At 43.7% G+C, this 24,199-nt stretch overlaps 2 protein-coding genes across 3 annotated transcripts; both read left to right on the plus strand.

The window, feature by feature from the left end:
* Positions 1-888: 888 nt before the first annotated feature.
* On the plus strand, positions 889-17,462 carry zgc:153184 (uncharacterized protein LOC751652 homolog). 2 transcript variants are annotated; one of them, XM_040130531.1, is made up of 6 exons: positions 889-1,113; positions 12,886-12,972; positions 13,159-13,230; positions 13,810-13,878; positions 14,860-15,090; positions 15,828-17,462. In XM_040130531.1, the coding sequence occupies exons 1-6, from the start codon at positions 1,108-1,110 to the stop codon at positions 16,254-16,256; spliced, it is 894 nt and encodes a 297-aa protein (XP_039986465.1). In that variant the 5' UTR covers positions 889-1,107; the 3' UTR covers positions 16,257-17,462. The 2 variants fall into 2 exon arrangements, with proteins under 2 accessions (XP_039986465.1, XP_039986464.1); XM_040130530.1 differs by lacking the exon at positions 889-1,113 and having other exon boundaries at positions 8,741-12,972.
* Positions 17,463-17,967: 505 nt separating this feature from the next.
* Positions 17,968-23,044, plus strand: LOC120791498 (TPA-induced transmembrane protein). Its single transcript, XM_040129902.1, has 7 exons — positions 17,968-18,335; positions 18,887-18,964; positions 19,174-19,242; positions 19,629-19,761; positions 20,085-20,245; positions 21,047-21,117; positions 21,234-23,044. The coding sequence occupies exons 1-7, from the start codon at positions 18,267-18,269 to the stop codon at positions 21,418-21,420; spliced, it is 768 nt and encodes a 255-aa protein (XP_039985836.1). The 5' UTR covers positions 17,968-18,266; the 3' UTR covers positions 21,421-23,044.
* Positions 23,045-24,199: the final 1,155 nt, after the last annotated feature.

Genomic DNA, 24,199 nt, shown 5'->3' on the forward strand with positions numbered 1-24,199 from the left:
ATGTACGGGTTATAAGTGTAAATAGAGAAGTTTGGGGTTTTTTTTAATCCAAAACTTGCACCGGGCAGGACACCGCTGCCGCTACGCTGCACCCCCGGCGGAGCGGAACTTTAGAAATGCTGCTCACCTGGCCGCGGTCCCGCCCCTTACGTCACGGCAGGTGTTTTCCATCAGCGCGCGAAGGCAAAAACACGGCGGTGACATCACTGATTTGGTCGCGGCCGGGAGCGGAACACGCCGGAGAAGTTTTGGGCTCACGACAAGGCAGCCCGGCAGCCGATTGGTAGATTCACTGGCATGTTTCGCAAATGATTTGATTTGAACAAATACATCTTTTTTTTTCTTTCTTTTTATTTCTTTATTCTACCATCATCCTCTGGCCAAATCTTTCATTTCTGCCCCACTACTGATAAGAATGTCAGAATAACTAAGTTGTTTTCTTCCAGTTATATTTTTTAGCTGTTCACTATTGCTTCCGTTCACTATTATTATTATTATATTATATAAAAAGAGAAAGAATATATATATATTCTTTCTAGTGAACGGAAACAGTAGTGAACAGTATATATATATATATTTATATATATATATATATATATATATATATATACATATATATACATATATATATATATTTATATATATATATATATATGTCGAACTTTGAAATGTAACTGTTGTCTCACTAAAATTTATAGCAAAACCCTCCAAAAAGTGGCTTTTATTTTGAAAGTCTTTAGCAGAAGTAGTATCGTTTCTTTTTTCTTTTTTTTTCTTCTCTCTTCTTTTTTTTTTTGTTTTTTGTAACTTGTCTGACCCGGCAGTGCCGTGGGAGCCCAGTGCGCGTAAAAAAAAAAAAAAAGAAAAAGTTGTGCACTCCTCCTCCTCCCCAGTCCGCGAGAGGCTGATTTGGCTCCAGATATAAACACAGAGCTCCGCTCTGTCACCGCTGCGCTCCTCAGTCTCCGCACAAGCAGCAGGCAGTTCGCTCCAAGAGGCCGAGAAACAGAAGAGAGGAAAAAAAAAAAAAGGAAAAAAAAAAGGAAAGAAAGAAAAGGGGGAAAAAAAAAAAAGCAGGAGGGGACGATCTCTGGCACATTCCCCAGGATGGAGGTAACAACTATATGACTCCGAGCGTAGTTTTCTGTTGTAGCCTTTCAAGCCATTAGAGCATATATGGTGTGTGTGTGTGTGTGTGTGTGTGTTTTGTTGTTGTAGTTTGTTTTCTTTTTTTTGAATGCTCTGCTTCTGGAGCGACTAAGACCTGTGTGTGCAACAACTTAACAAGTGGTACTGCTGATATGACAAGGATGTCGCTCGGGTCCGAGCAGACCTGCGTGTACTTGTCTTGACTACTAGTATGAAAGTTCCTCATGATCTTCATGGCGCTGAGGCTACCTCTGTACTGTTACATTGTATGACAGAATTAAATCAGAATATATATTACACGTAGTAGATTAGCTGCATGTGATATTTGTATAATGTCATTTGAAACCCTGTTAAACTATGCCATACTTCTCTTTTCTGGGGGTGCAGTTGTTGTATTACACACACACACACACACACACACACACACACACACAGGCCACAGCATAAAGATACACCACAGGCAACAGGATTTTGCGTCTGCTTCTTCTTGGGCTCAGCATGTTTGGGCTTCAGGCTGACATGGTTTAAGGTTTGGATTTGTGGTGACGACTTCGTAACAAGTAACCACACTGTGAGAGAGAGAGAGAGAGAGAGAGGAAAAGGAGCCGAAAGAGCACCTGTCACGAGCCAGTGTGGTGTTTGAGGGAATATCAGGTCCGAACCTTTTGATTATCGGCAGTTTCCCACCTGTCCTACCCCAGGCTGGCAGGCTATGCCTTCTCCTCTCGGAGGCCTTAACGCACTTGCACTGGAGCGGAAAAAGAAAAGGCGTGCTCCCCTATGGTGTAAGAGGCCCGTCCTCGCTCTTCCACACATGTGTTTTTCCCCGCAGGGTTTGATCACAGGTTTGTGGCCTCCTCCCTGCAAAAAAAAAAAAAAACCTGTTCCCTCAGACTTTTAACGTCATTCTCCAGTATTTAATGTCATGTGGCGAATGGGAAGAGAAACGCCCCCCAGCACGTGAAGGGAACACATTAGTAATCTGCCACAGAACCGCTCTCACATACTGTACTCACACCACTCAACTTTAGGGCTGGGATGCTTTAGGCCAGGTCAGCTTGGATTTAAGACCTTATTCCTCTTTCCCTGTTGCCAGAATTGAGAGAAGAAAATTTGGACCGCCCCCAAATCTGGAAAAGATGAGAGAATGTTAAAAAAAAGGGAGCAGAGGGCTTTCTTAGGTAAACAAATTTTCTGATACAGAATAGTTACAGTTCATGTGAGACGGAGCTGTTTTGAGAGAAAACCCTGAACCTGCACGTAGAGGCTGAACTCTGAGAGGGTGAGAGCAGGTTCAGCTATTATTGGTGAGTCCAGCTTTCTCTGGAAGAACCCAAATCTCGCAAGCTCGGTTTCCACTGCAACGCATCGGTCTTTCAAGGGACCTAGAGGTTTGACGGCGCTGCCATTAAAATGCAGACTGAACGCTAACTTACCACCTCCCAACTATCTGGTCCGACCCAGCCGAGGCGCCGTGACAAGTTTAAGCGTTGCCCGGCGATTTCACACTCGATTTCTCCCCCCTCGAGTTTATTCGGAAACGTGTGTCCGTCGATGGTTCAGGCAAGGTGTTCCGCGGCCGCCACCACGATATCCCGGTCCTAGAGCGCGACGTAAAACCCTGTGGACAGCCCACCGAGTGTGGCATTTGTGCGGTCAGGTTAGTTGTTTCGATGTGTCAGACAACCGCGGTCCGTCAGTAGTTTTCCCCGCAAGGTCATCTGGGTTTTGGGTCCAATGATGACGCCAAGGCAATATTTGTTCAGTCTTGCTACATCAGTACAATGTGTCAGCTGGTTGCGTAAGGGCATGTTGCTCGCTGTTGATGATGGTTAACACTTCCTGTTTGTCGAGAATTGGTGACAGTAAACAATCTGATGTCTGAAATGAATTTGGACGAAACAGGACAGTTCTGTCAGATGTTAAGACGTTTTGTCAGTTTGAGTTTCATGGGATGGTGTTTTTTGCCTCAAGCACCTGTAAAGTCAGTCTCTCGCTCGCTGTCATTTGAACGGCTTCAGCTTTGCGCTTTGACGACGTCGCGCGTTTCTCGCTCTAGCGAAGAGACGTTCAAGTTCACGAACCTCCGATTTACATCAGCCGCCTCAAGCAAGCCCCAAGATTAAGATTAATTCTGTGTTTCCCGTGTCGGAACGACGAGCTATTAAGAAGACAAACTGGAATTTTTCTGTGTGTGTGGGTGTGCATGCACCTGAGGATTTGTACTGTGTGTGTGTGTGTGTGTGTGTGTGTGTGTGTGTGTGTTGGGTTGTTGGGTGGAGGGTGGGGGTTTTCCTTCGATGGAAAAACAACACCACGGCTGGAGGAGTGAGTTTTTGGGATTGGCTTGCCAACCATATGGTGTGCACATTTATTATGTAATCCATAGTAAAGTTAAGAAACCGGTCTGTACGAGCCAGACATTCTCTAATGAGTTCGTTTTTTCCCCCTTCGCTTTTCAGCAGTATGTTATTTAAATGGTTTCATACTCTTATTATTGTGAACCAATATTTCTACCCCTGCTACATACTACAACTACTGCTCGCACCACTGTCACCGTCACTAGAACGAGCGTCGTGGTAAAAAAATTTAAAAAAAGGGGAGGGGGGGTAAAAAAGAGTACTGTAGCATCCTGTACTGCAGCACACTTTCTGTGACAGAGGGTAAAAGCATCCACTGGTATTATGTCCAGAGCTTGTCAGCGCTGGACGCTATCGGTGACAGATGCGGTCTGAGGTGTTTGCTGAGAGCCGTATATGTCAAGCTCTATGCGCCTCGGCCCAGAGCGAACGGCTCACCCTGTCCCGAACATAAAACAGGCGCCCAACGGGCCGTGAAGCTCGCCGGAATGTAAAGCATCAGCATCGAGGGAAAGCCTGAGAAAACCTTAGTCCGCTCTCCCGGTCACAGCGAGGTCAGGGCCGGAGCTCTGCTGAGATCACATCGCGCAGTGGAGTGCGTATAACATGTATGAATGTTTTCGGACTTTACAGCTTATACAATTCGTCAAGGTCCTGTGATCAATAAGGGAAGTCGGAGGAAGAGCACGTAGTGATGATAGGACAAACCATCAGCATGTCATGTGACTTCAAAAACTCAGAATCCCCTGTGCTTCCTGTTGTGGTTTTTTTGTAACATCCTGTAAACCATATCGGCTTTTTCTCTGATATTTAGTGTGTTTTCTACCTTCAGTCTACATATTTTAACTCTGTCATCTTTTTCGAAGAAACATTTTACGTTGCCAGAAATGTTGTAATTGCAAACTCCTCTGGAAAACAGAGGGCAAAACAGCAGGAAGTGAATAGTTGCTTTGTGCAGAATTTTCATATTTTCAGTGTAGTTAGTGCATTTTTTTCTTCACTGTTCCACAGCATATTTAGTTTCCCTGGTGATAAGAGTGTGAAAACTAGAACTAGTTTTGGGCAAAATGAACTGCTGTTGCCATGTGAGCTAGACCACACTCATCATGAAAGGAACTTTGACTCCCCGTGGCATTTTTGGACCACCTGTGGCGCTGTGTATGAATGGTCTGACGAAGCCAAGTTCGAGACAGTTCGTACCTCATCACCTATCAGCAGCCAGATGAGGCTAAAAAGGAGTGAGGTGACACTAACTTCAGTGGACTGCAGAGGACGTCAACACATATCAACCATTAGCAGTGGTTAGGCGTCTGAAAAATGTGCAATGTGCTAATCGGGGATGAGGAGTGAGCCTGCAGTCGATGTTAACGACGCAGGTTTCAAAACTTCAAAATAAGGCTTTGAAGGTGTTTCATAAGGCAGGAAATGCATTCGACTGAAGGATACACATGATGCGTTCCGGTCGACAAACACTGAAGCGCTGTAAAGCAAACTGTTTATGGGTCAGAATTAAAACTCAGACTGGTAACGTTAATCTAGTTCTGCAGCGCTGTGCACCCTGAAGGTGAAATAAAGAGCTCCCTGTCTTAGGAGGCTCCGGTCTGTGCACAGCTTGCAGACTGAAGGCATTGCAGTAGATGAGTGATCTGATCTGAACTTTAATCTAAAATGCCATTTTAAAATATCATATTGGTTTTGTTGTCATGTGGGAAGGTTTCACACTCTGGTTTATTGCCTGTATTTATATCTGCACGCTGTCTCAAACTACTTAAGGTAGTTTTGTGGAAAACTTGCACCTTTACGACCAATGAAATGGTTCAATAAGCTTCATAATCCCTTAACTGCTTTAGCTGCTTTTTTATTACAGAGTGGTTGTTGTTCTTTTCCTTATAACACCGTCATTATTTGCTGCCATTACAGGTACACAAACTATACATGTAGTGGATGGGGATGTAGGGATGATGCTGAGTCAGATTCTGCCCCTCTGGGTTTCAGTCCAAAGCAGCATGTGGGGCAGAGAGATAGCTGGGGTGGGAACCACAGAGAAGACAGCGAGGAGGACACTGTAATCTTGTGCAAAGAATACACACATGCCGCTGGCTTTTAAGGAAGTAACGTCAAGAGTGGAAATTCCTTGGAATATGGAAGCTGATTTTTAGCTATCGACGCTATACATCCCAGCGTAGTTATTAAAGACGACGGAAGCCAAAATCGTCATTTACAGAACGGACGTGAGGCAGAACAGGGTTGTCTCAGAGACCTGCAGATTGTCAGACGTGTTGAACTTTGGCGGCATAAAGCGTACGAACTTGAGATACGCGGAGACGGGGTTCGAGAACAGTGAGCCCAGGCAGAGGAAGCGGAAACTACAAAAAAAACCCCATATATCATCGTGACTTTACGACTTTCTTCCAAATCTCCCTACAGAACAGTTAACCCATACTGCCTGCAATCTCCTCGACCACCCTCTTCTAAATTTGGCATCGGGCCATGCTCTTTATTTCCTTTTTTGGCAGAAAGGAGTGCAAACACAATAAGCATTAGTTTTCAAAGTCAAGTTTTGCGTTTTTTTTACTGAGGGCTGCGTGGCAAGATTTGTCACCACCAAATCTACACTACGAATGTTTCTGATTTCCCCCTCTGCGATTTTGTAGCTTGGAAGGCAGGTGCATGCTGCAAGTTTGAGCATGTTATCAACCCTTTAATCTTTTGGAAGTACCAGGTGTATGATAGTGGAGAAGAATCTAATTAACATTGACTGCTTGCTGAAACCAAGACAAGTCAGAATTAGAATAGACCAGAGACAAGTCCACAATGTAAATAGAGTCGCTTGGAAACTGGACTACTACCTGTGACCTTTTCATTATAAGAAAGTCCGTCTAACCAGTTTTGGATGAAGTATTTTGATCCGTTACCTAAGTAAAAGCTACAATACCGTGATGTAAAAAATACTCAACTGCTAAGTAAAAAGACAAAAAAATGATCAGCAAAATATACAAAAGTATCAAAAAGTTAAACGACTCATTTTGAAGAATGGCTCCTTTCAGAGTGTTATTTTACTGTACACTCACTTGCCAGTTTATTAGGTACGCCTTTCGAAAACTAATGCACTCTAATACAGCAGTCTTGCAAAAAATCCTCCCTTCGTGAGGGTCATAATGTTCAGTTTGTGTTGAAGCTGTTTTAGATTGATTCGACCGTGTTGTCATTTTGTTGGCTGCAGTTTGTGGTGCTGTTGACTTGTATTGCGTTTCACTGACAGGTGTTTCTGTTTATTTGTTTTGTTCGCTCCATTTAATTCAATGACCATAGGCTAAATAACAGACACCCCTCAACACCCCTCTGTGTAGTACATTAATTACTCTTTACTACATTTACTTACGTTATTTACTGTTGTGTATCTTATTCTGCACCAAATCCTACGGCGTCATCTCTTAATCTGCTCAGTCTGTGCAGGAACTACACGGCGTTGTAGTTGGGACGGTGCGAGGCTTCGTTGACTGATGCCATCTCGTGTCTGTGCTGCTCAGCCTCCACGTCCACCCTCTGATCCTCTGTCCAGATGGTCTTTTGTCTTAGTGATTTTCTGGATCAGAGTGGACGAGACTACCATAGCACCACGCAGCAGCGCCAACAGACGCTTGTATGAAAGTCTTCTTGCTTAGGTTCAAACATTTGGAGGGGGGGGGCTCTCTGCTGCGAGCTCTTCACGTTTTTGATAACTTTTCTAACTCATCATTCACTCTCCACTACCCGGCCTGCTTGTTGCACAACAGCTCAGATTATCTTTAACAGGCTGCTGTAGTTATCACTGTGAAATATCACAGTGCATTACATGATCAGGCCCGGCTCTGTCATCTTTTCTCATATCTTCATAACTTGTCAGTCAAATTGCGTAACGCGAAAGCTTCTTGGGGCCTTGACTTGACTTGTATTTATCACATTTAAGAAAAACACCTTTTGATCCTTCGGACTTCCTGCTCTCAGGTCAGGTTATTTTCCTTTTTTTATATGCTTATTTTATTTTATATTTGTTTCTCCACCCTGCGGTACTGGTCTTATGTCTGCAGCCCCTCCCCTTTCCCATGAGGCAACGGCAGCGGCAGCAATGGCTCGTAGATTAGCGTGTCCATTGACCTCATCCCCCATCCCTCGATTGAGCCCCCTTTCTGGACCACTGCTGCACACACAAAACACGTGGAAGCACACAAACACGGTTCCAGTGAGGGTAGTGGAAAAGTGAGATATTCAGATGAGGTCTGGTCCAAAAACACATCATGTTTTCCTGGAAAGGCACCGAGCAAGAAGGTGCCTGTCTGCCTTCTCACCACTTAACAAGTGTAGGCAGAAGGGAGCTGCCCAATGTGGCGGTTTTCCCCCCTGGCAGAACACGATGACTTGTTAAAACAAAAGCCTGCAGACTCAAACTGAAGCCATTACGCTTGGTGAGCTTATTGAACAGGAGGTTGCCGAAAAAGCTGTGCATTGGTGTGCTTTATTTATCTCCGTTTTCATGGATTTCCACTGCGTGGGGCTCAGCAGTGACAGCTTATGAGGACTGGGAGTAAAGCAGGGAGTCATTCCCAGAGAAGGGGTTAAAGATTCTGAGGCAGACATCATCTTTATCAGCTCCAGGGTAGATTACATGGCCTGTTGCTCTCTGACCGCTGCTGTTACATCAAGCAGATATGTTAGGATTTACTGGGACTATTATCATGTGCTTCTTCTCCCCTGCCGCTGGAAAAAGGAATCCCAGGAACAGACAATAGCAGGCTTTGTGTGTTCTGTATGTCTCCGTGTTCTCTTTCCACATCTGCCGGTCATACAGTAAACCTCGTGTCTGCATCCGCGGACTCGAAATTAAGATGTTGTTGGGATTAACCTTCACTTATCCAAACGCTGCTCACCGAGGATGCACAGACTTGTCCTGCAACACTCGGCTTTGCGTTCACTCCGACAAAGACAGGGTTTTATAGAGGGTTTTCAGTTGTGGTCATGTGCTCTGTCAGCCATGTTGGAGATCCTCGCTTTTTAGCAACAGCGGCTCAAAACAGCAGATTAGTGGCATAATGTTGGTGGCACCTCCAGATGGCTCCACAAGTTTCTGGGGAGTAAAAAAACGACGTAAGAAAAGATTTGTTATTTTGGCATCCACACAGTAGTGTCCATGTGTTGCACTGCAAATAAAGTAGACTATTATCTGTGTATTTATATTTGCCACCATATTTTCTTATTTTCAAAGTAGAAAAGTGTTTGAACAGTGCATTAAAGGTACCATATGTAAGAATGTGAAGCAGTTTACTTGTATTAATCACTTTTTTACTGCTAAGCTCAAACAATGAGACCTTCTCTGACTTTCTCCGTTGCCGGGCTATAACAGCCTGCGGACTGATTTCTATGTGAAGGACTCGGAACGAGTTTTCCCGGTAAATCCAGACGATGTCGTTGCCTCTCCACCGCTCCCCATCTGGTTCACTAACCGTTAGCATTATCGTTGAGCAAATTTAGCTACGCTGACATTGCTGAGTCTCTCAGTGAAAGCCAAATGAACAGCAATTGATAAAGCTGGCTTGCTAGCTAACGCTGACGTACGATATAAATGCAGTCAATGTATCATGCCACGAGAAAGGATTTGTTCAACGTCACTAGCCTATATTGTGCTAGCTAGCAAGCTGATAACGATATTAAAAAATCCTATTTCAAAGAAACTATAGTCTCGCACAGCCAGAACTATCTCCACATTTTGTTTTACTGCCGTGGCAGTGCCGGAGAGTAGAATACAGTCTATTGTCTCAAATATATAATAACAGTGTAACTTTAGTTACCTCATCTGTCAGCGTGATGCCGGTCGATTACGTTCAGTCTCGTGTATGTCACGTCGCTAATTCGGCCGACGCGCAGCATACGGGGCAAGTGTGAGCACAGGATGCTGTCTGCAGTTCACTTAACGGCCACTGGTGTCATTAATAACAAGGGTTTTCTGAATATAGTACCTTTAAGTCTTTCCTGCACGTGGAACAGTAAAGCAAGCGACATCTAAAGGAACTGTTTGCAGGGAAGTCACAGTTCTGAAATAGCTTGTTTCTTTTTAGCGTTCAGGCCCGTTTTTGGAAAACCTCAATGGCATGGGTAAGGCTTTGCTGTAAGAAGCTTTTTTTCATCATTTCCTTGTTTAGACATGCTCAATTGCTCTGTATGCTAGATTACTGTATGTTTCAGATGTGGTTTAGCATATCCAGGGACACTCTCTCTTAGGAGCTGAGGGGTTACAGAGCAGAGCTGCGATCCACGCTTCCTACAAGGCTCTGGGGCTTTTTCCCAGGCCTAGAGCCCCAGAAATAGAGTTTGCCGTGCTTTTTCCTGCAGTGAAATAAAGTTTCCCACTCTTTCAGAGAGCTTGGGGTCCCATCTGAGTTAAACATGTGCAATACTGATAACCAACAAAAGGCCTTGTATGGCTCACTGAGATGAGGTGCCTCTTCTGTCATCTCACTGAAACAGTTAATGAAATCGTTTGAGTTTAACTGCGAGAAAAAGATGTTTGCATCAACATTTTCAATTAAAAGACACATAAAATGAAGACTTCAAGATTGGTATATTTGTTATATTATATATTTTGGATAAGGATGCTGACAATGCCTCTGTAAAATGTTCTTGTGCAAATCATTGCAGATAAAAAGCTAACAACAGAATACAACAGAATTTGCTAGGCCGTACTTCTAAAGTAACGGTCGAAGTTTGGAAACTTGTAATACATTCCTTATACACCTTTACTTTGATCATGAATAAAACTGCATCAATTACCTTACACACTGTATGCGTGGTCTGTGTATTATGAGTCGGGGAGGTATTTCTTGCATTGAGTCTGACATTTTCATTCTGCATCAAGAAGATAAGGGCTCGCTGTGAGGAGACGCGTAGAAGGATGTTAATGGATCTGAAATGACATCTTCTAAAACGCTAAAGTTGTTGAATAGCTGACGCTGATTAAGCCTTTTGAATCTTCATATAGCTCATTTTACTCAGGTCAGTTTTGCAAGTAACTGACAAATGATCAAAATATGGAAGATACAATCTTTGCTGGACACGACCAAATTTAATTCCCAACATTTGCAGTAAAAATGCAGAGGTTGCCCTCAACATATACGTAGAAATTCAATGTTTTTACTCTGTAATCACTTTTGCAAGTTATTAAACATGAAGTAACTCACTTGACAGAACAAAGAAATGATTGATTATATGTTTGAGGGGTTGATTAGTCATTCTTCCCGTGTGTCATTTAAGTAAAGTTGGAGAATAGAAAAATTGAAAACCTTGATTTATTTTTCACCCAAACATCCGAGCAACAATTTAACCAAACAAAGCACCACTTCCTTTGCCTGCACTGTTGTGACTCGTGTTTGTGCTCTGCAGGAGGACTTTGTTTTTGAAGGACAGGAAAGAGTTAAACAATTAGAGGTTACAAAATAATAGTGTGGAGGGTGGGTGGTCCCTGGTGATTACTGTTTATCACGGATGAGAAAAGAGAGCTCAGGAAAAGGGCTGGGATGTGGATTATGACACAGAGGCAGAGCAGAGGAGCATTAGCAGAGGCACTGCAGGGCCAGCTGATGCTGTAATACGTTTGGGTGGAGGGCGCAAGGTGGTGAGGTCATGTTGAGAACAAGGGGAAAAAAAGAAAAATAAATCTTGCGATTAAAATGTGGAATGTGTGTATCTGCGAAGCCTGCGAGATCCATGTTTCCATGGGCTACGGCTCAAACTGTTCGGAGAGGGAGGGAACTGAGAGTGCACACCCAGGAAATGTGACAGAATTAGCAGCCGTGATGAGAAGCAGGAGTTTTTTAGAGTTCAATAAAAGCAGGGACGAAATGAGTTGTGGCATGGAGGCTGGAAGGGGAAGAGCACCACAAGTGGCGACTGTACAATGCAAATCACTAAATGGCGACATGATGCATGAGAATCTGCACAGTTCTGGCGCGGTTCAGACTGTAAATAGCCCCAGAGTGTTGTTTTCAAGGCTGACGTTTCCTGCACATTCCAGCCCGCAGCCATCAGCCAACTTATCACTTAGACCACAGATATGTGGAGTGAGTTAATGGTCATCAAAGGACAGCGTGGAGGAGGGAAGTTTAGCAATCAGCTTGGGAATTGTGGGAGAGACAGCAAGTAAAGGGGCCAAGAAGTGATAACAGTGTGAGGCTGCCAGGACAGGTCCCTCCTGTCACAGGCTGCAGCGTGATGTTGAACAGCTGGGGAGAGAGCCGCTCACTTCCCATGTCCAAACCCACAGAATTTGCCTGATTAGCAGGAAAAGAGAAGGGTTCCTCCGAGGTCAGAACTGAACACACTGGTCGACTTATTTTTTTGTTTTGCATATTCACCTTCCGTACTCTGTTTCTCAACTTATCTGCATTTTACTCTTGAGAACAGGGAAGTGAAACTCGTTCGTTATCCCAGAACATCTCCTCGTAGCTGCCTCTATTCAGGAAGTCACTCCACTATATAACATCATTCAGTTTTTCTGCCTCATCTAACAGGGCGAGGGCATGCCAATGCGTACATCTTGACATTCATTAAAACTGACACTTAACGCGTTCGGGAGTGAAAAACAAACAAATGACCAAATGTGACGAGGGGACCAGGTGATTGCCAGTAACAAATTTACAAAGTTTTGCATTTCTGCCGAGTGCGTCGTCGCGGTCAGTTATTATATCAACTTGTCACATTTAAAAACGCTTTGCCTGCAAATTCATCCTGGCCAGCGTGTGTTCTTGAGTTTCTCGGGACGCTGTTTTAATGTCTCGTCCTCTCACTACCTTAACAAAGAGTTCAAGGTCACGATGTCAGAGTGCATGTTCAGCGCGCAAGGATGGAAGCAAGGATGTCCAACACCACGCCGATGCTGATTTCTCATCTTAACATACATCTACACTATATGCTTCGCGTTTGCTTTTAACGGTTTCAAAATAAACACGGGGGCAGTGATAATTGTGGCCTTGATCACTCATCTTTCATGTCTGTTCTAACTGTATGTGATTGAAATGCTTCAAATAAAACCACTGGTCTCCTTCCGTGCATTAACATTTCTAATCTATAGGCGCTTACAGTGCTCAGACCTCAAGCCGTTTTTCCCAAGAATTTCACAGTGAACAGATGCACTTGGTCAGTTCATATCATTAAAGTGAAAAAAGTCAAGGTCATGGAAGGAATCCTTCAACTCAAGTGTTTACACCTGCTCCACTCCTATATATCTCACATACATTTAGCCGTAATGTCCTCAGCTCACAGGAGGCATTACAGACTTTTAAAAGGTGACTGTTGTTAACACAAATTATTTTTCGGGGTGTTTCATTGAATGTTTTTACTTCGCCAGAAGGATTCTCCATCCAAGCCATCTGTGGCTGAGCTGGCTGGAAGGTTCAAGGGTCATATTCTACCAATGCCCACCTCAAATGAGGAGGTAACGTACTTTATTTACATCTTATATGTAACAGCAACCATACACAAAATATAGAGGGAAAAAAAAGCATGTTTAGCCGTGCAGAACAACACTCCACATTCTGTGCGTTGCTTATTTTTTAATACTTACATACAGTTGTTGGTGAGTACACACGGACTGCGTGTTGACAGGTTCTATTTTTTGTAGCTGTCATTTCGAAGAAGGCCTCCGTGTTCCCTGAAGTTGCAACATCAAAAAGATGATATTGAAGAATCAGATGTGAGTAACTGTGTTCCTTTACTGACCCGTGTGCTACAGATCTGGCGTCTTGATATACAAAGGAAATTCCCAGAAAAACAGACTTGATTTGTTTACTGTACATTTTTCATCGCAGCCTCACAATTTCAACACAGTAGACAGCGAACTGTTGCCAGATCTGCAGTTTTATTATTTTTTTCCTCATGCCTAAACACTGGGAAAGTGATGCTGTTTTTCTTCCAGTAAAAATGACTATCGAGCAACACGGACAGACCTATGTTTGCGTCGTGGCCATTCGAAAGCAGACAGCACAACAAAATTGCAAAAAGTGTATACATCAGCAAGCATGTACATTAAAACCTTGTTTTTTAATTTGCATTATGTGCTTAATACTATGTAATATATCTAATTTAATCTGAATACGTACCAGGACATGTGCCCGCATCCCCCAGTCTGCTGTATAAAGACAAACTGGAAGTAAAACTAATTAATGTCAATCTTAGCTTTCCATGTTTCAAATGGATGGTGATTCTGCGATTTTTTTTGTTTGTTTTTTTTTTGTCTTTTCATTAACTCTGGTCTGCCTGTGTTCTCTTGCAGAATACCGTCGTCTCCCCAAATCCCTTTAAAATCAAGATGAAGAACTCCCCCATCATTGAGAAACTGCAGGTTGGTGCATCTCACAACATTCGAGTGTTGCCTCGCCCAACGATGTGTTTTATTAGAGGGTGTAGCAGGTAGTCAGGAGTTTTTTTTTCCCTAGTCCGGAGGTTGAGATATTTAAAGCATCACTGCCACCCGCTGTTCGGTTCACACTGGTGCCTGAGCCGCTCGCATGCTGAGAGGAAAAGGGGAAGGGCTTGTCCCAGATGCCACAATTGGCTCAGATTAATGGGCTAATTGGATCATGGGCCACCCAGCCTCTGGTGAGGCTCTAACTCGCCAACCATTATTCCTTGTAGTTAGCAACTCACACGGTGGGCAGCCATGGGACAAAAGGGCTGCCGCTTCTCCCTCTTCCTCTTCTCTCCAGTGCAGGTAGGATACTCTCCCTTAAACTTGAACAGTGGTTGGGGGCTAACTCAGGGTTTTATGTAGCTCAGCTCTCGGACTGAATATGCTAGTGGTGTATGGGACACTTGGGAATTTCAGGAATTACTCCAGACAGTGAGTCTTCAAAGCAGGGAGGCGCCAGGTACTAGCAGAGCAATGTCCTACATGCATGCCTGTATAAAACTTGTAATAATATCCTTTATATTTTTCGAGCAAAGCTATACATTTTAAGGAGGACTAATGCCCACTTCGTGACCAGAAATACTACTTGATTTTAAACTTTCAATTTTTACATTAAAAAAAAATAATATACCTGTGTTTAGAGAAATTACATTGTTTAATCCTTCCTTCTCTTAATGATTATAGTTATGTCTCCTAATAATACAAATTATGTTGAAATTAACCTGGTGTACTCTCTGAGACAATCTCAAGCTTTGCTCTTATCTTAGGTTTGTTGTATATTAGTTTTGAAAAGTGCTGTTTAAATCAAGGTCGCTCTGGTGATTAAAGTCGTTTTTATAATTAAGATTTATTAGAACACAACGTCCTAAAGAGATTATAGTGTCCAGGCCTCAGGATCTTCCCTTCCCCCTGCAGGCCAACCTTGCTCTGTCACCAACTGCTCTGCTGCCCTCACCCAAGAGCTCCGAGGTGAAGCTGCCGCCAGCGCCGCTGTCCCCCACCTCGTCGGGCAGCCCGCTGAGCCCCCTGAGCCCCCTGAGCCCCCTGAGCCCCACGCTGAGGTCCTCGCATCAGTCCAGCGAAGAGGAGGATCCCGTCAGCTTCGGCAGCCCTCCCGAAGGCACCCCGCTGCCAAGCATCAACAAGGTAAATGTTATGGACCCATTGGCTTGGCAAATAGATCTGGGCTATTTGTCAGAGCATCACCTTATATTGCGGTTGGGCTGGTTTTATAGTATGACTGTGAGTATCACGCCGCACGGCGTGACTTCCAAAAGGCGAAAATCTACCCTAGACCGTTCCATTCTAAGTGTTTTTTTTAAGATTGAAGATCATTTGTAAGCATTTTCGAATAGATTAGTACTCTTGCGTTTCGTATGTTTCTGTGGGTTCTCGCACAAGTACTTAGTCACTAAATGACAAGCATGAGCTGCTGTGACATTGAGGCCCCTGAAGCGTTTCTCACGCCGTTCGCCGGGTGAGCCGTGACGTCGCAGCAGGACACGTGGTCCTCGCACCCGTTGACGTGTCTCCCAGTGGGTGTTCCGCATCTTCTGTTTAAGCAGGCCTCGGATAAGCCGGAGCAAGATGCCAATACAGTGCATGAGAGCCGCTGCAAGGGGGGGATTGAAGATGTAATCCCCTTAGCCTAGTTAGCCCCGAGTCCCTAGCTGCCATTTTGTGCAGTGCTTTCACGCATATGCTGATCAGACTTGGACAGTTACCAGAGACCTTTCAACCATACAAAATAATTGATGTTAAATATAAATTCTTCCCTTTTGTAAATACTAGGCGCGTGCACTGCCTTATGGACCTGAATTTTTAAAATGTTTAAAAACTTGATCTGAATTACCTGCTGCCTTTTTCTCATTTTTTCCACCCAGACCCGTGCACGACTATCATTCAAGAGGCGCCCGCCCACGAGACAGCACAGGAGGTCGGCCGGGGAAGAGGCAGGAGCCTCCAGGAGCAGTCGGTCCACATGTGAACTGTACAGCCCAAAAGAAAATGGGGAAAAGGACCAGGTTTTTGACCGCCCGGCAGAGGAAGCTGAACGCGTGCAACCGTGCAGTCTGAAAGAAGCTGAAGACAAGGACAGGGTTTGTGAGAAGACAGAGGACAAGGTGGCAGAGAGTGACACGGACAATAAGGGAGATCCGGAGGAGGAGCAGGAAGCAGAACAAGCCCAGAGCTCGGAGGCTTTGGAGGAGGCACGACAACCTTCGGAGCCCAGCCCCGCTGAGCAGATAGAGGGCAATGTTAAGACAGAACAGGGGCGGGAGGAGATGCCTCAGGAGGCACAACAGGAGTGAAATGACGGGGTGTGAACTGTGAATGCTTATGTTAAACGAAAAACAAATATATGTATAAATATATGTATAAGTTATTCAGTGCTTTGATCAAGGGAGCTCTGAAAAATACCCCTCAGAGAGAGTTCCTCTAAATTTCACGGTACCTGCTCTGTTTTGAGTCCCTCTGTTGCCCTCTCCAGGCCGTACATAGGACGGGTCTATAGACACTGGAGCGTTACGAGAAGCAGCTGTTTTTTCTGCACGGGGAAAATAAGCACCCCTGTTGATCCTGTCTCCACGACCAGAAGAAAAATTCCTTCGTGTTGTACCACGCCCCCCCCCCCGCGTGACCAGACTGAATGTTTCGTCTTCGCTGAGATTTGAGTCGAGTCAAAGACATTGTTAACAGTGCACCTCCAAGTCTCTGTCACACACACATAGCTTTGAAAATGCTGAATGCTGTGTTGGCGAAAGGAGGAAATATTATCAGATTTCATTTATATTTTAGCAGATATATAAGCATCCTGGCATCGTACATCGTAAGTCATTATCATTTTAGGTTGGAATCCTATGCTTTGCTTTATTTTTCTTTTGAATATATGTTGGTCGCCATCTCTGCTTGTCTCCCGTTTTGTACAGTACAGAGTATCTAAATCCCACTGCGCCGCTGTGGAGTGGCTCAGGTCCTCAGAGATTCTGCGTAGAAATGTTAATAAAAATAAACAGCTTCCTTGTTATGTAAAGAAAAGCTTACGTTACATGTGTTTGTTCTAATTTCTTGGGTTTGTCGAGTCATCGTGGAACAAAAATGTCCCATAAACATCGTACTTCTAGTGGACCTGTCAGTAAATTTGTCTTTTTTCTTTGTATCATCTCCATTGTTGCTGACAGCTGTTTGCTAGGGACAATGCTGGATGTGCTGGAAAGTCTTAGATTTTACGTTGGATTGAAAGATCTTATAGTTAGAGGTTGATGATAAAGGGACACTCCCACAGGTTATTTCAGTCATTTTCCGTCCGAGTGCACAAACTGTATTTGATGAAGAGCTTTGTTTGCAGCTGCTGGTGTTGCTGTTGCTAATTCTTATTAGTGCACTGGGGGGGCGGGGGGGTCACATTTTCCACCATACAGTAGCTCTGGCCATTTTCAACCAATCAAAATAACTGAAAACACCCGCGTGTGCATGCAGGGCTTTTGGAATCAAAATCCAGATGTTATTCTATTAAACATTAGGCATATTAAATGGTTGGTTTCTTTAATATCTCTGCGCTTGTTTAGAATAATTCAAGTTGGTTTTATGTGAACTCTGCTGGCGTCTACCGGTAACCATTAAGAACTGTAATTGCTGAGTGTACAGCGTCTCCGTCTCCTGTAAGGACCTATGGAAGGAAGGTCTCGTTTTGGGCCAAATCCGGATCATTTACCATGAATTTGATTTTTTTTTTCTTTTTTTTTTCCCTTTACTGTAACGTTGTCTGGGTCGAGTCGGATGTAACGTCCCTTCACGGCGCGACTCTTAAAGTTTCTACACGGGAGTTTCCGTTAACCTCATAACGCGTCTTCGACGAGTCACGCCGGTTTTGCGAACCGCCGAGCTCCGCTTGAAAACGCCAGGGGGGGGGGGGTTGCGTCCCGTTCAGCCGTCGCGACGTCCTCCCTTCCGCCCTCCCTTGGAAAAACGCCTCCCGACGTCAGCGGCGACGACACCCGAGGGGAGACTCACCTGGGCGCCGCGCCGAAGGAAAAAGACGCGCGGCGGCAGAGGGAAGAAACCACCGTGGCCTTCGCCCTGAGAGGGAGACGGGGAGCGGTCAGGTCCAACGGCGCGCCGAGTGACCGGTTTTTTTGTTTCTGAGTAACTGGTGCCTTTAAATAAAAACATTGAACCGCAGCTGGGACGTCTATGGTCCCGCTGGCACTGTGGTTTCAGTGTTAAAAGCCGCAACGGACAGACACTTCCGCGTTGGGACTCGAGAGACAGGCCATCGGTAATAACTCCCATTTGCCGCCGGGCACTGGAAACAAACCAGCATGGACACCGAGATGCAGCCCATTACGAGGAATGGGAGCAATGGGACCTCATATTCGTCTCATGAACGGGTGAGTTAATGAGAGTTTATGTTTAGTGGCCTGCCCAATCAATATTATTAATAATAATAATAATAATTTTCAAAAATCGATCCTTGTGATTATTATTAGAAGCACACTTTATATGCCTACTGTATGGCTACATCTAACTTATTAACTGGGTGACATTAAAGCTGAAACCATCAGTCACTTAGTCAATTAGTCGACTGACAGAATATTAATCGGCAGCTTTTTTGAAATGTGAGGATTTTCTTTGCCTCATACGACAGTAAACTGCACATCTGTGCAATAGTGTATCTTTATATCTATGAAACTATGAAACAAGCAACTCGGAGACGTCGCCTCAGGATTTGTGAAACTGTGATGGGCTGCGTTTCGCTGATGCAGATGTTGTGTAGGCAACTAATCGATGAATGGAGAAAATCCCGAGATGGATTGGCGATGGAGATGATGTGTAGTCGCAGCTCTGCGCCACACACATCCTCATCATTTTTGCACGAAAACCACCGTTGGGTCGTTGACCATTTTACAGTAAACTTCTCCCAATGTTTGGCTGCTCCCAGGTGACGGCGGGCAATGGAGGCGGTGTGGCCTACACGACCTCAGAGGTGACAGAAAAAGACGGGTTGCTTGCCGAACAGGTGAGCTTTCATCGCGGTTGCGCTTGGTGGTAAATTTCCACTTCTGCGTAGAAAGAAAAAAGAAGGAACTCTCTTCTCCTTGGCAACAACTTGTGTTACTCACTCATAAATCACTCGGCGAATCAATGCCCTGTTCCCAGATGACTAATTCCCTTCAAAGTAAAGCGAGCAAAGTGACGTGTGTCTGATGTGTCTCTTTGTTTCGTCAGGTTACCGGTAGTAACGGGGAGACGATGCTCTCTGTCCATGCGGCAGAAGCTCAATGGAATCCTCTAGAGGTATGAAGACTTTTACTAAAAAAAAAAAAAGGTTTTTATAGTTCAGTGCTTCTTGAGCATTTCCAGCTACGCTCGGAATAAAGGAAGTGTAACTTTTCTGTTGAGTTATTTTCCCATCCCTCCCCTGAACACCAGCGAGGTCAGTGCAGCCACAAATGACTTTGGTGGATACCGGATCATTCAGGATTTCTCTTCTTGTGTCCTGATGCATGTAATTAAATACAAAAAACGAAGAAAAAAAAACAACCCCCAGCTCTTCTTGTAACTTTGGATACTCTATTATTTCTTAATTTTTAAGTGGTGCTCCACCCAAAATCTTAAATTCGAGCTTGCGCACCCGTAGATTGTAGCCATATCTTGAGAAAGCGATCTCATTGTTCCTCTAGAGTAAATCTGCATGCAGGATAAAGAGAGAGCTGAATCTGATCGTTTTCTGGAGAGTCAGACTGTGGATGCTCCTTTTCTTCATTCTTCTCGTCGTCCCTGCCCTGATAATTGTTTCGCTGGCATTGTGCTCAGGTAAGGCTTTATGACGAGTGGTTTGTATGTGGAGGAGTGTTGGATTGTTCTACATTTAGTGAAGACTTTACTATCTTTGGGGTAATTTGTCATACTTGAGAGCACAAACGTAACGGCCAGCTAACGGCCTAAGCGCGACATATTATTTAATCCTCATGCGAGAACACAACATCTCAACACTTTGTTCAGTGACCCCGTGTAACTACTTCAGAAGAGTAAACAGTGCAGAGCTAATGATAACATCTTACGCCAAAATTATGCTATTTAAATACAGCGGGTCCATTCTCAGTTTTGAGGCTTTGACCCGTTTTCTCTCTGAGCAGCAGTCCACGAGGATGCGGATGAGAAGTTTGACCCGTCGTTGTTTAAAGTTCCTCGGTATTTCAACGGGAGCTTCCAGCTGCCCCATCTGGTCCTTACGGAGGAACTTCTCACCCCTTCTTCCAACGAAAGCCAAGCACTTACTGCCGACCTTCAGGAAAAGGTTTGGCCAAATACGACCTGTATTTCAAATGATCTATTTAATAAATTCATATTAATTGATATATATATATAAACTCAGTATATAGTTACAAATATACAAACTGTAGAGTATGATGGCAAACATTATAGGATTGTCTTTTATATACAGTATTTCTCCCGCCCCTTTTGCTGTTGCATCGGCTGTGACCTAGCAACAACACCCATATCAACATCAGGAATAGAGAACTTACTTGATGCATACAGTATAATGGCCTAGTACATATATAACCATTCGGGGAAAGATGCCGGGGCATCTCATGCAGTGAGGCGATTGGTTAACAGTAGTAGTAGAAGGGAATGGTAATGTTATTAAGGCCCAGGTGGTTTTGCTTTCCTTTCCATTTTGCTAAAACTTTTACCTAAGTCTAAGCTACTCTAGGTTGGTTTCATTTTGACCCTGTTATAGTGGCACACTAGTCTTGTTTGGTTTTATTTAGTAAGAGAGCTGCATATCCGGTTGCATCCACAACCGAGAGTGACAGCTGTATGTGATGCAGGTGTAAAAGCCGTCGCTTCCAAGTGAGAAATACCTTCCAAACGAAGACATAAGGGCCACAGGTTTCGTAACACTAAAACCTGCTCAAAGCTGCTTTTGCCAACAGCTGAAAGCCCTCTCTAGCTGGTTTCATCTCTTGCGGAGAGTTTAAACTGAGAGCCCTCAGCAGCAGAATAGAGCTCCAGGTGAACTGAAAGCAGATTAGTATCAGCCAAAACTATTTAATCTCATTGTTTGCCTCTGCATGTTCCGACCGGCCACACCCAGCTGGCTGACATCTACAGGTCCTCCCCTGCTCTGGGACGATACTTCTCCAAAGCTGAGATCTATGCTTTACGGTAAACACGCACCACCCCCTCCACGCGAAACCACTGGATTTAGCCTTTTGTCATTTGCCTTCTACAGGGGAAAATGTGTGTCGAGCCTCAGGACTTCTGTTTTACTCTCCCCACAGGAACGGTTCAGTCACGGCTGACTACCAGCTGACATTTCTCATGCCCGAGGAGCAGCAGGAGCAACTGAGAAACTTCACCCTGAGCAGGGAGATGGTCTACAACGTGTTCAGACAGTTTCTATATGACCAGGAGCCAGACAACTCCGGGCCGCTGTTCATTGATCCCCTTTCACTAAACATGTTTTGAAGACAGTGGTGGCAAACGCTCAAAAACAGACTGGAAAAAGGTTGCTTTGCCTTGCCTGTCATTTAAGTGAGACACTCAGCAAACACTAAACCTCCTACAGTAACGCGGGTTGCGGTGGCACATGATGAATCAGGCTTCTGTGTGACTTTCCTGTGATTTGGAGAAATTTTGCATATCATGGGTCTTTATCACGGGAAGCTACGTAGCCACAGTCCCACAGATCTTGTGGGAAGATCACATTGTGTGTGTTCTGTTTATTAGGCTCTGAAGACTGTTCTCAATGAAATCAATCAACAATACGGGACTTTTCAGGTAAAATGGACCTCTGCCCACTATCATACTGAGTAGCTTAACTCCCAAGACAATGCCAGCATATATCAGGGCTTTGCTTAGTATATGAAATACCGTTTTTTATATTGTATTTGAAATCATATTGTGTATTACTATGCCTTGTTTTACTGCAAGTCTTTTGATTGTAAGAGTATTGGTATAAATGTCAGTGTTTCAGTTATTTATATTCATTCCATATATTTCATTCAAGTGTAATTTTAAGTGTTTTTTTTTATTTTTATTTTTTTTATGGAAATACAAGTGTTTATATTTGCATATCTGTGCCATTATTCTGCATCACCAGACAATGATGCGCTGACCAAAACTGTGGAACGCTGTAAAAACATTTGCCTAGAAAAGGGACAAACACTGTGGGAAGCTTAGCTTAAGAGAATGACTGGAGCAGTCATTTTGTAAGTGAAGTCTACACGTGTCTGCATAGAACCATATGTTCTATACACAAAGAAATAATACTTTGTGTAGTATATCACTAAATGCATCGATTTTTTTTTTACATATCTCCCTGAGACATACAGTTTATAGGAGGGCCCAGTTTTACTCCTCGTGGTTGAACAGTAGAGGGAGTGTGTGTCCCGCATGCAGCACTTACTGTTTTGTTTTTGTTATATTCCCTCACTTGCTTTCTCTGGCTCTATCTGCAGAGAGCCATCGAGAAATCTACATAGATATCTTCCTCTCAAGTAGAATAAGCTGTAGGTCGTCGAAGTTGAAAGCGCTGGTGATATATCACACAAAATATCAACTGGTGCAGTGCCAGTATGTCGGATGGCAGTCTCTTTCCCGGCAGTCATCATGTCAAGGCATCTGTCCCTTAGGGAGATCACAGCCGTGATTAATGTTTATGCCAAATAACGTGGTCCCAAACAGTTGTTCTTGTTGTCTTGTTCAGGAAAAGAGTCAAAGCTTGAGTCAACTAAGATACTAATTGCCACGTAGAGTTTTTTCTTATCAGTTCATTTTCATGGTAAGAAAACAAAACATCTGTTTAAGGTTGATGTTATGGTTTCGTTACAACAATCATGTAAGCTAAATAAAGAATATTTTTTCAGATACAGTGTTTATCACTGCTGAAACTGTGCAGTTAATGTGTAGCTCAAATGTGAGTTATTGCAGTCATTCGGTTACACTATAACCTCACAGTCAGCTGATCCTTTTTTTTTTTTTTTTTGGACAACTGACTCAATAATCATGATACAAAGATATGGTGTGTAGGAGTATGAGGTTGACATGGAAATGATGAATGAATGGGATTTTGGGGGTTTTGTATAAAAATAAATTCTTAAATAAATCTTTCTGATGACAGTGAACATGAAAACGTAGTTTGTTCTGATATCAGAGATTTTTTATTTCACTGGAAGGCAAGGTTAAAGAAGATTTAACCCCACGACCATCTGAGCTTTACTGAAGACCTAACATTGGCTGTTCTGAAAAGACACGATTAGAACCGCTTGAAAAGGAAATATACATATTCTTAATAATACCTTATATGGAAGGAAATACTGAGGCTTTTTTTTTTTTTTTTTTTTCTCCTGGGCCACCTTTCCTTTTTTCTGAAGAGGGAAATATATATTTTCACATCCAGTTCTCAAATGTCCTCGCTGCATGATTGTCACATACTGGCCAAAGGGTCAAGTTTAAACAGCAGTGCAGCAGAGGGATCCAAGAGTTTCAACAGCTTATTACTGTACATAAAAACCAAGTCACTCCACCTGCTCTTTGAATCCCTCAAACATTGCAAATGGTGGGATAGAAGAGAATAAACCTGCGGGTTTGGTCTGAATTTATCGATTCAGACTGGACAGCTTCAAAGGACTAGAGCTGATCTTTACTGTATTTAGTGTTAGAGAGGGTATTTTCTGTAGGTGTCTACCGCCGTTCCTTTAAAGTAAACACTTTACTTAATCTTTTGGCAGCAGTGAGAGATCATGTGCCATGGCAAAGGGCAGCGGCCACAGATCCTGGTTGTGTACTCCCGATAGAATACTAAATACTAGCTACCTGTCACATCTGTAGTCACCACCGGTCCATCTTCTCCGTCCTATTTTGAGAATTGTTAATCGCCTAAAGCCAGATTTACTATAATAAGCACTCTGAGCTTTGATAGCCCGGTTCCTTTAAACAGCAGTCACTACTCTCAAGCCTCTGTCGTGCCCATGATCCTTTGAGATCAGCCATGCAGAGCCACACAGGTTAGTCATGGGTCAACAGTGCTGGTTAAACATGTATTTATTCATTGAGAGATGTTAGTGCAAGATTTTTCACCATTCACATGGACTTAAACTACGTTGCAGTTAAATATATAGAGAACAATTCATTACAAGTAAACTCGACATGCTTTATATTAAGGTGCATACAGCAGGAAAATTGAATAAAAGTAAATAAAAGACAGAAGAGCCACACTGACAAGCACCCACCCTCCAAAAAACAT

This window comes from Xiphias gladius, chromosome 7 (assembly GCF_016859285.1).
Source record: "Xiphias gladius isolate SHS-SW01 ecotype Sanya breed wild chromosome 7, ASM1685928v1, whole genome shotgun sequence".
Taxonomy (NCBI): domain Eukaryota; kingdom Metazoa; phylum Chordata; class Actinopteri; order Istiophoriformes; family Xiphiidae; genus Xiphias; species Xiphias gladius.

Excerpts from the sequence above, each read along its gene's own strand:
- zgc:153184 (XM_040130530.1), top strand. The coding sequence starts at position 12,868 with ATGTTTTTACTTCGCCAGAAGGATTCTCCATCCAAGCCATCTGTGGCT. Across the intron at positions 13,879-14,859 it reads CCATCATTGAGAAACTGCAG|GCCAACCTTGCTCTGTCACC; the intron begins GTTGGTGCATCT and ends TTCCCCCTGCAG. Across the intron at positions 15,091-15,827 it reads CGCTGCCAAGCATCAACAAG|ACCCGTGCACGACTATCATT; the intron begins GTAAATGTTATG and ends TTTTCCACCCAG.
- LOC120791498 (XM_040129902.1), top strand. The coding sequence starts at position 18,267 with ATGGACACCGAGATGCAGCCCATTACGAGGAATGGGAGCAATGGGACC. Across the intron at positions 18,965-19,173 it reads ACGGGTTGCTTGCCGAACAG|GTTACCGGTAGTAACGGGGA; the intron begins GTGAGCTTTCAT and ends TTGTTTCGTCAG. Across the intron at positions 21,118-21,233 it reads GCTGAGATCTATGCTTTACG|GAACGGTTCAGTCACGGCTG; the intron begins GTAAACACGCAC and ends CTCTCCCCACAG.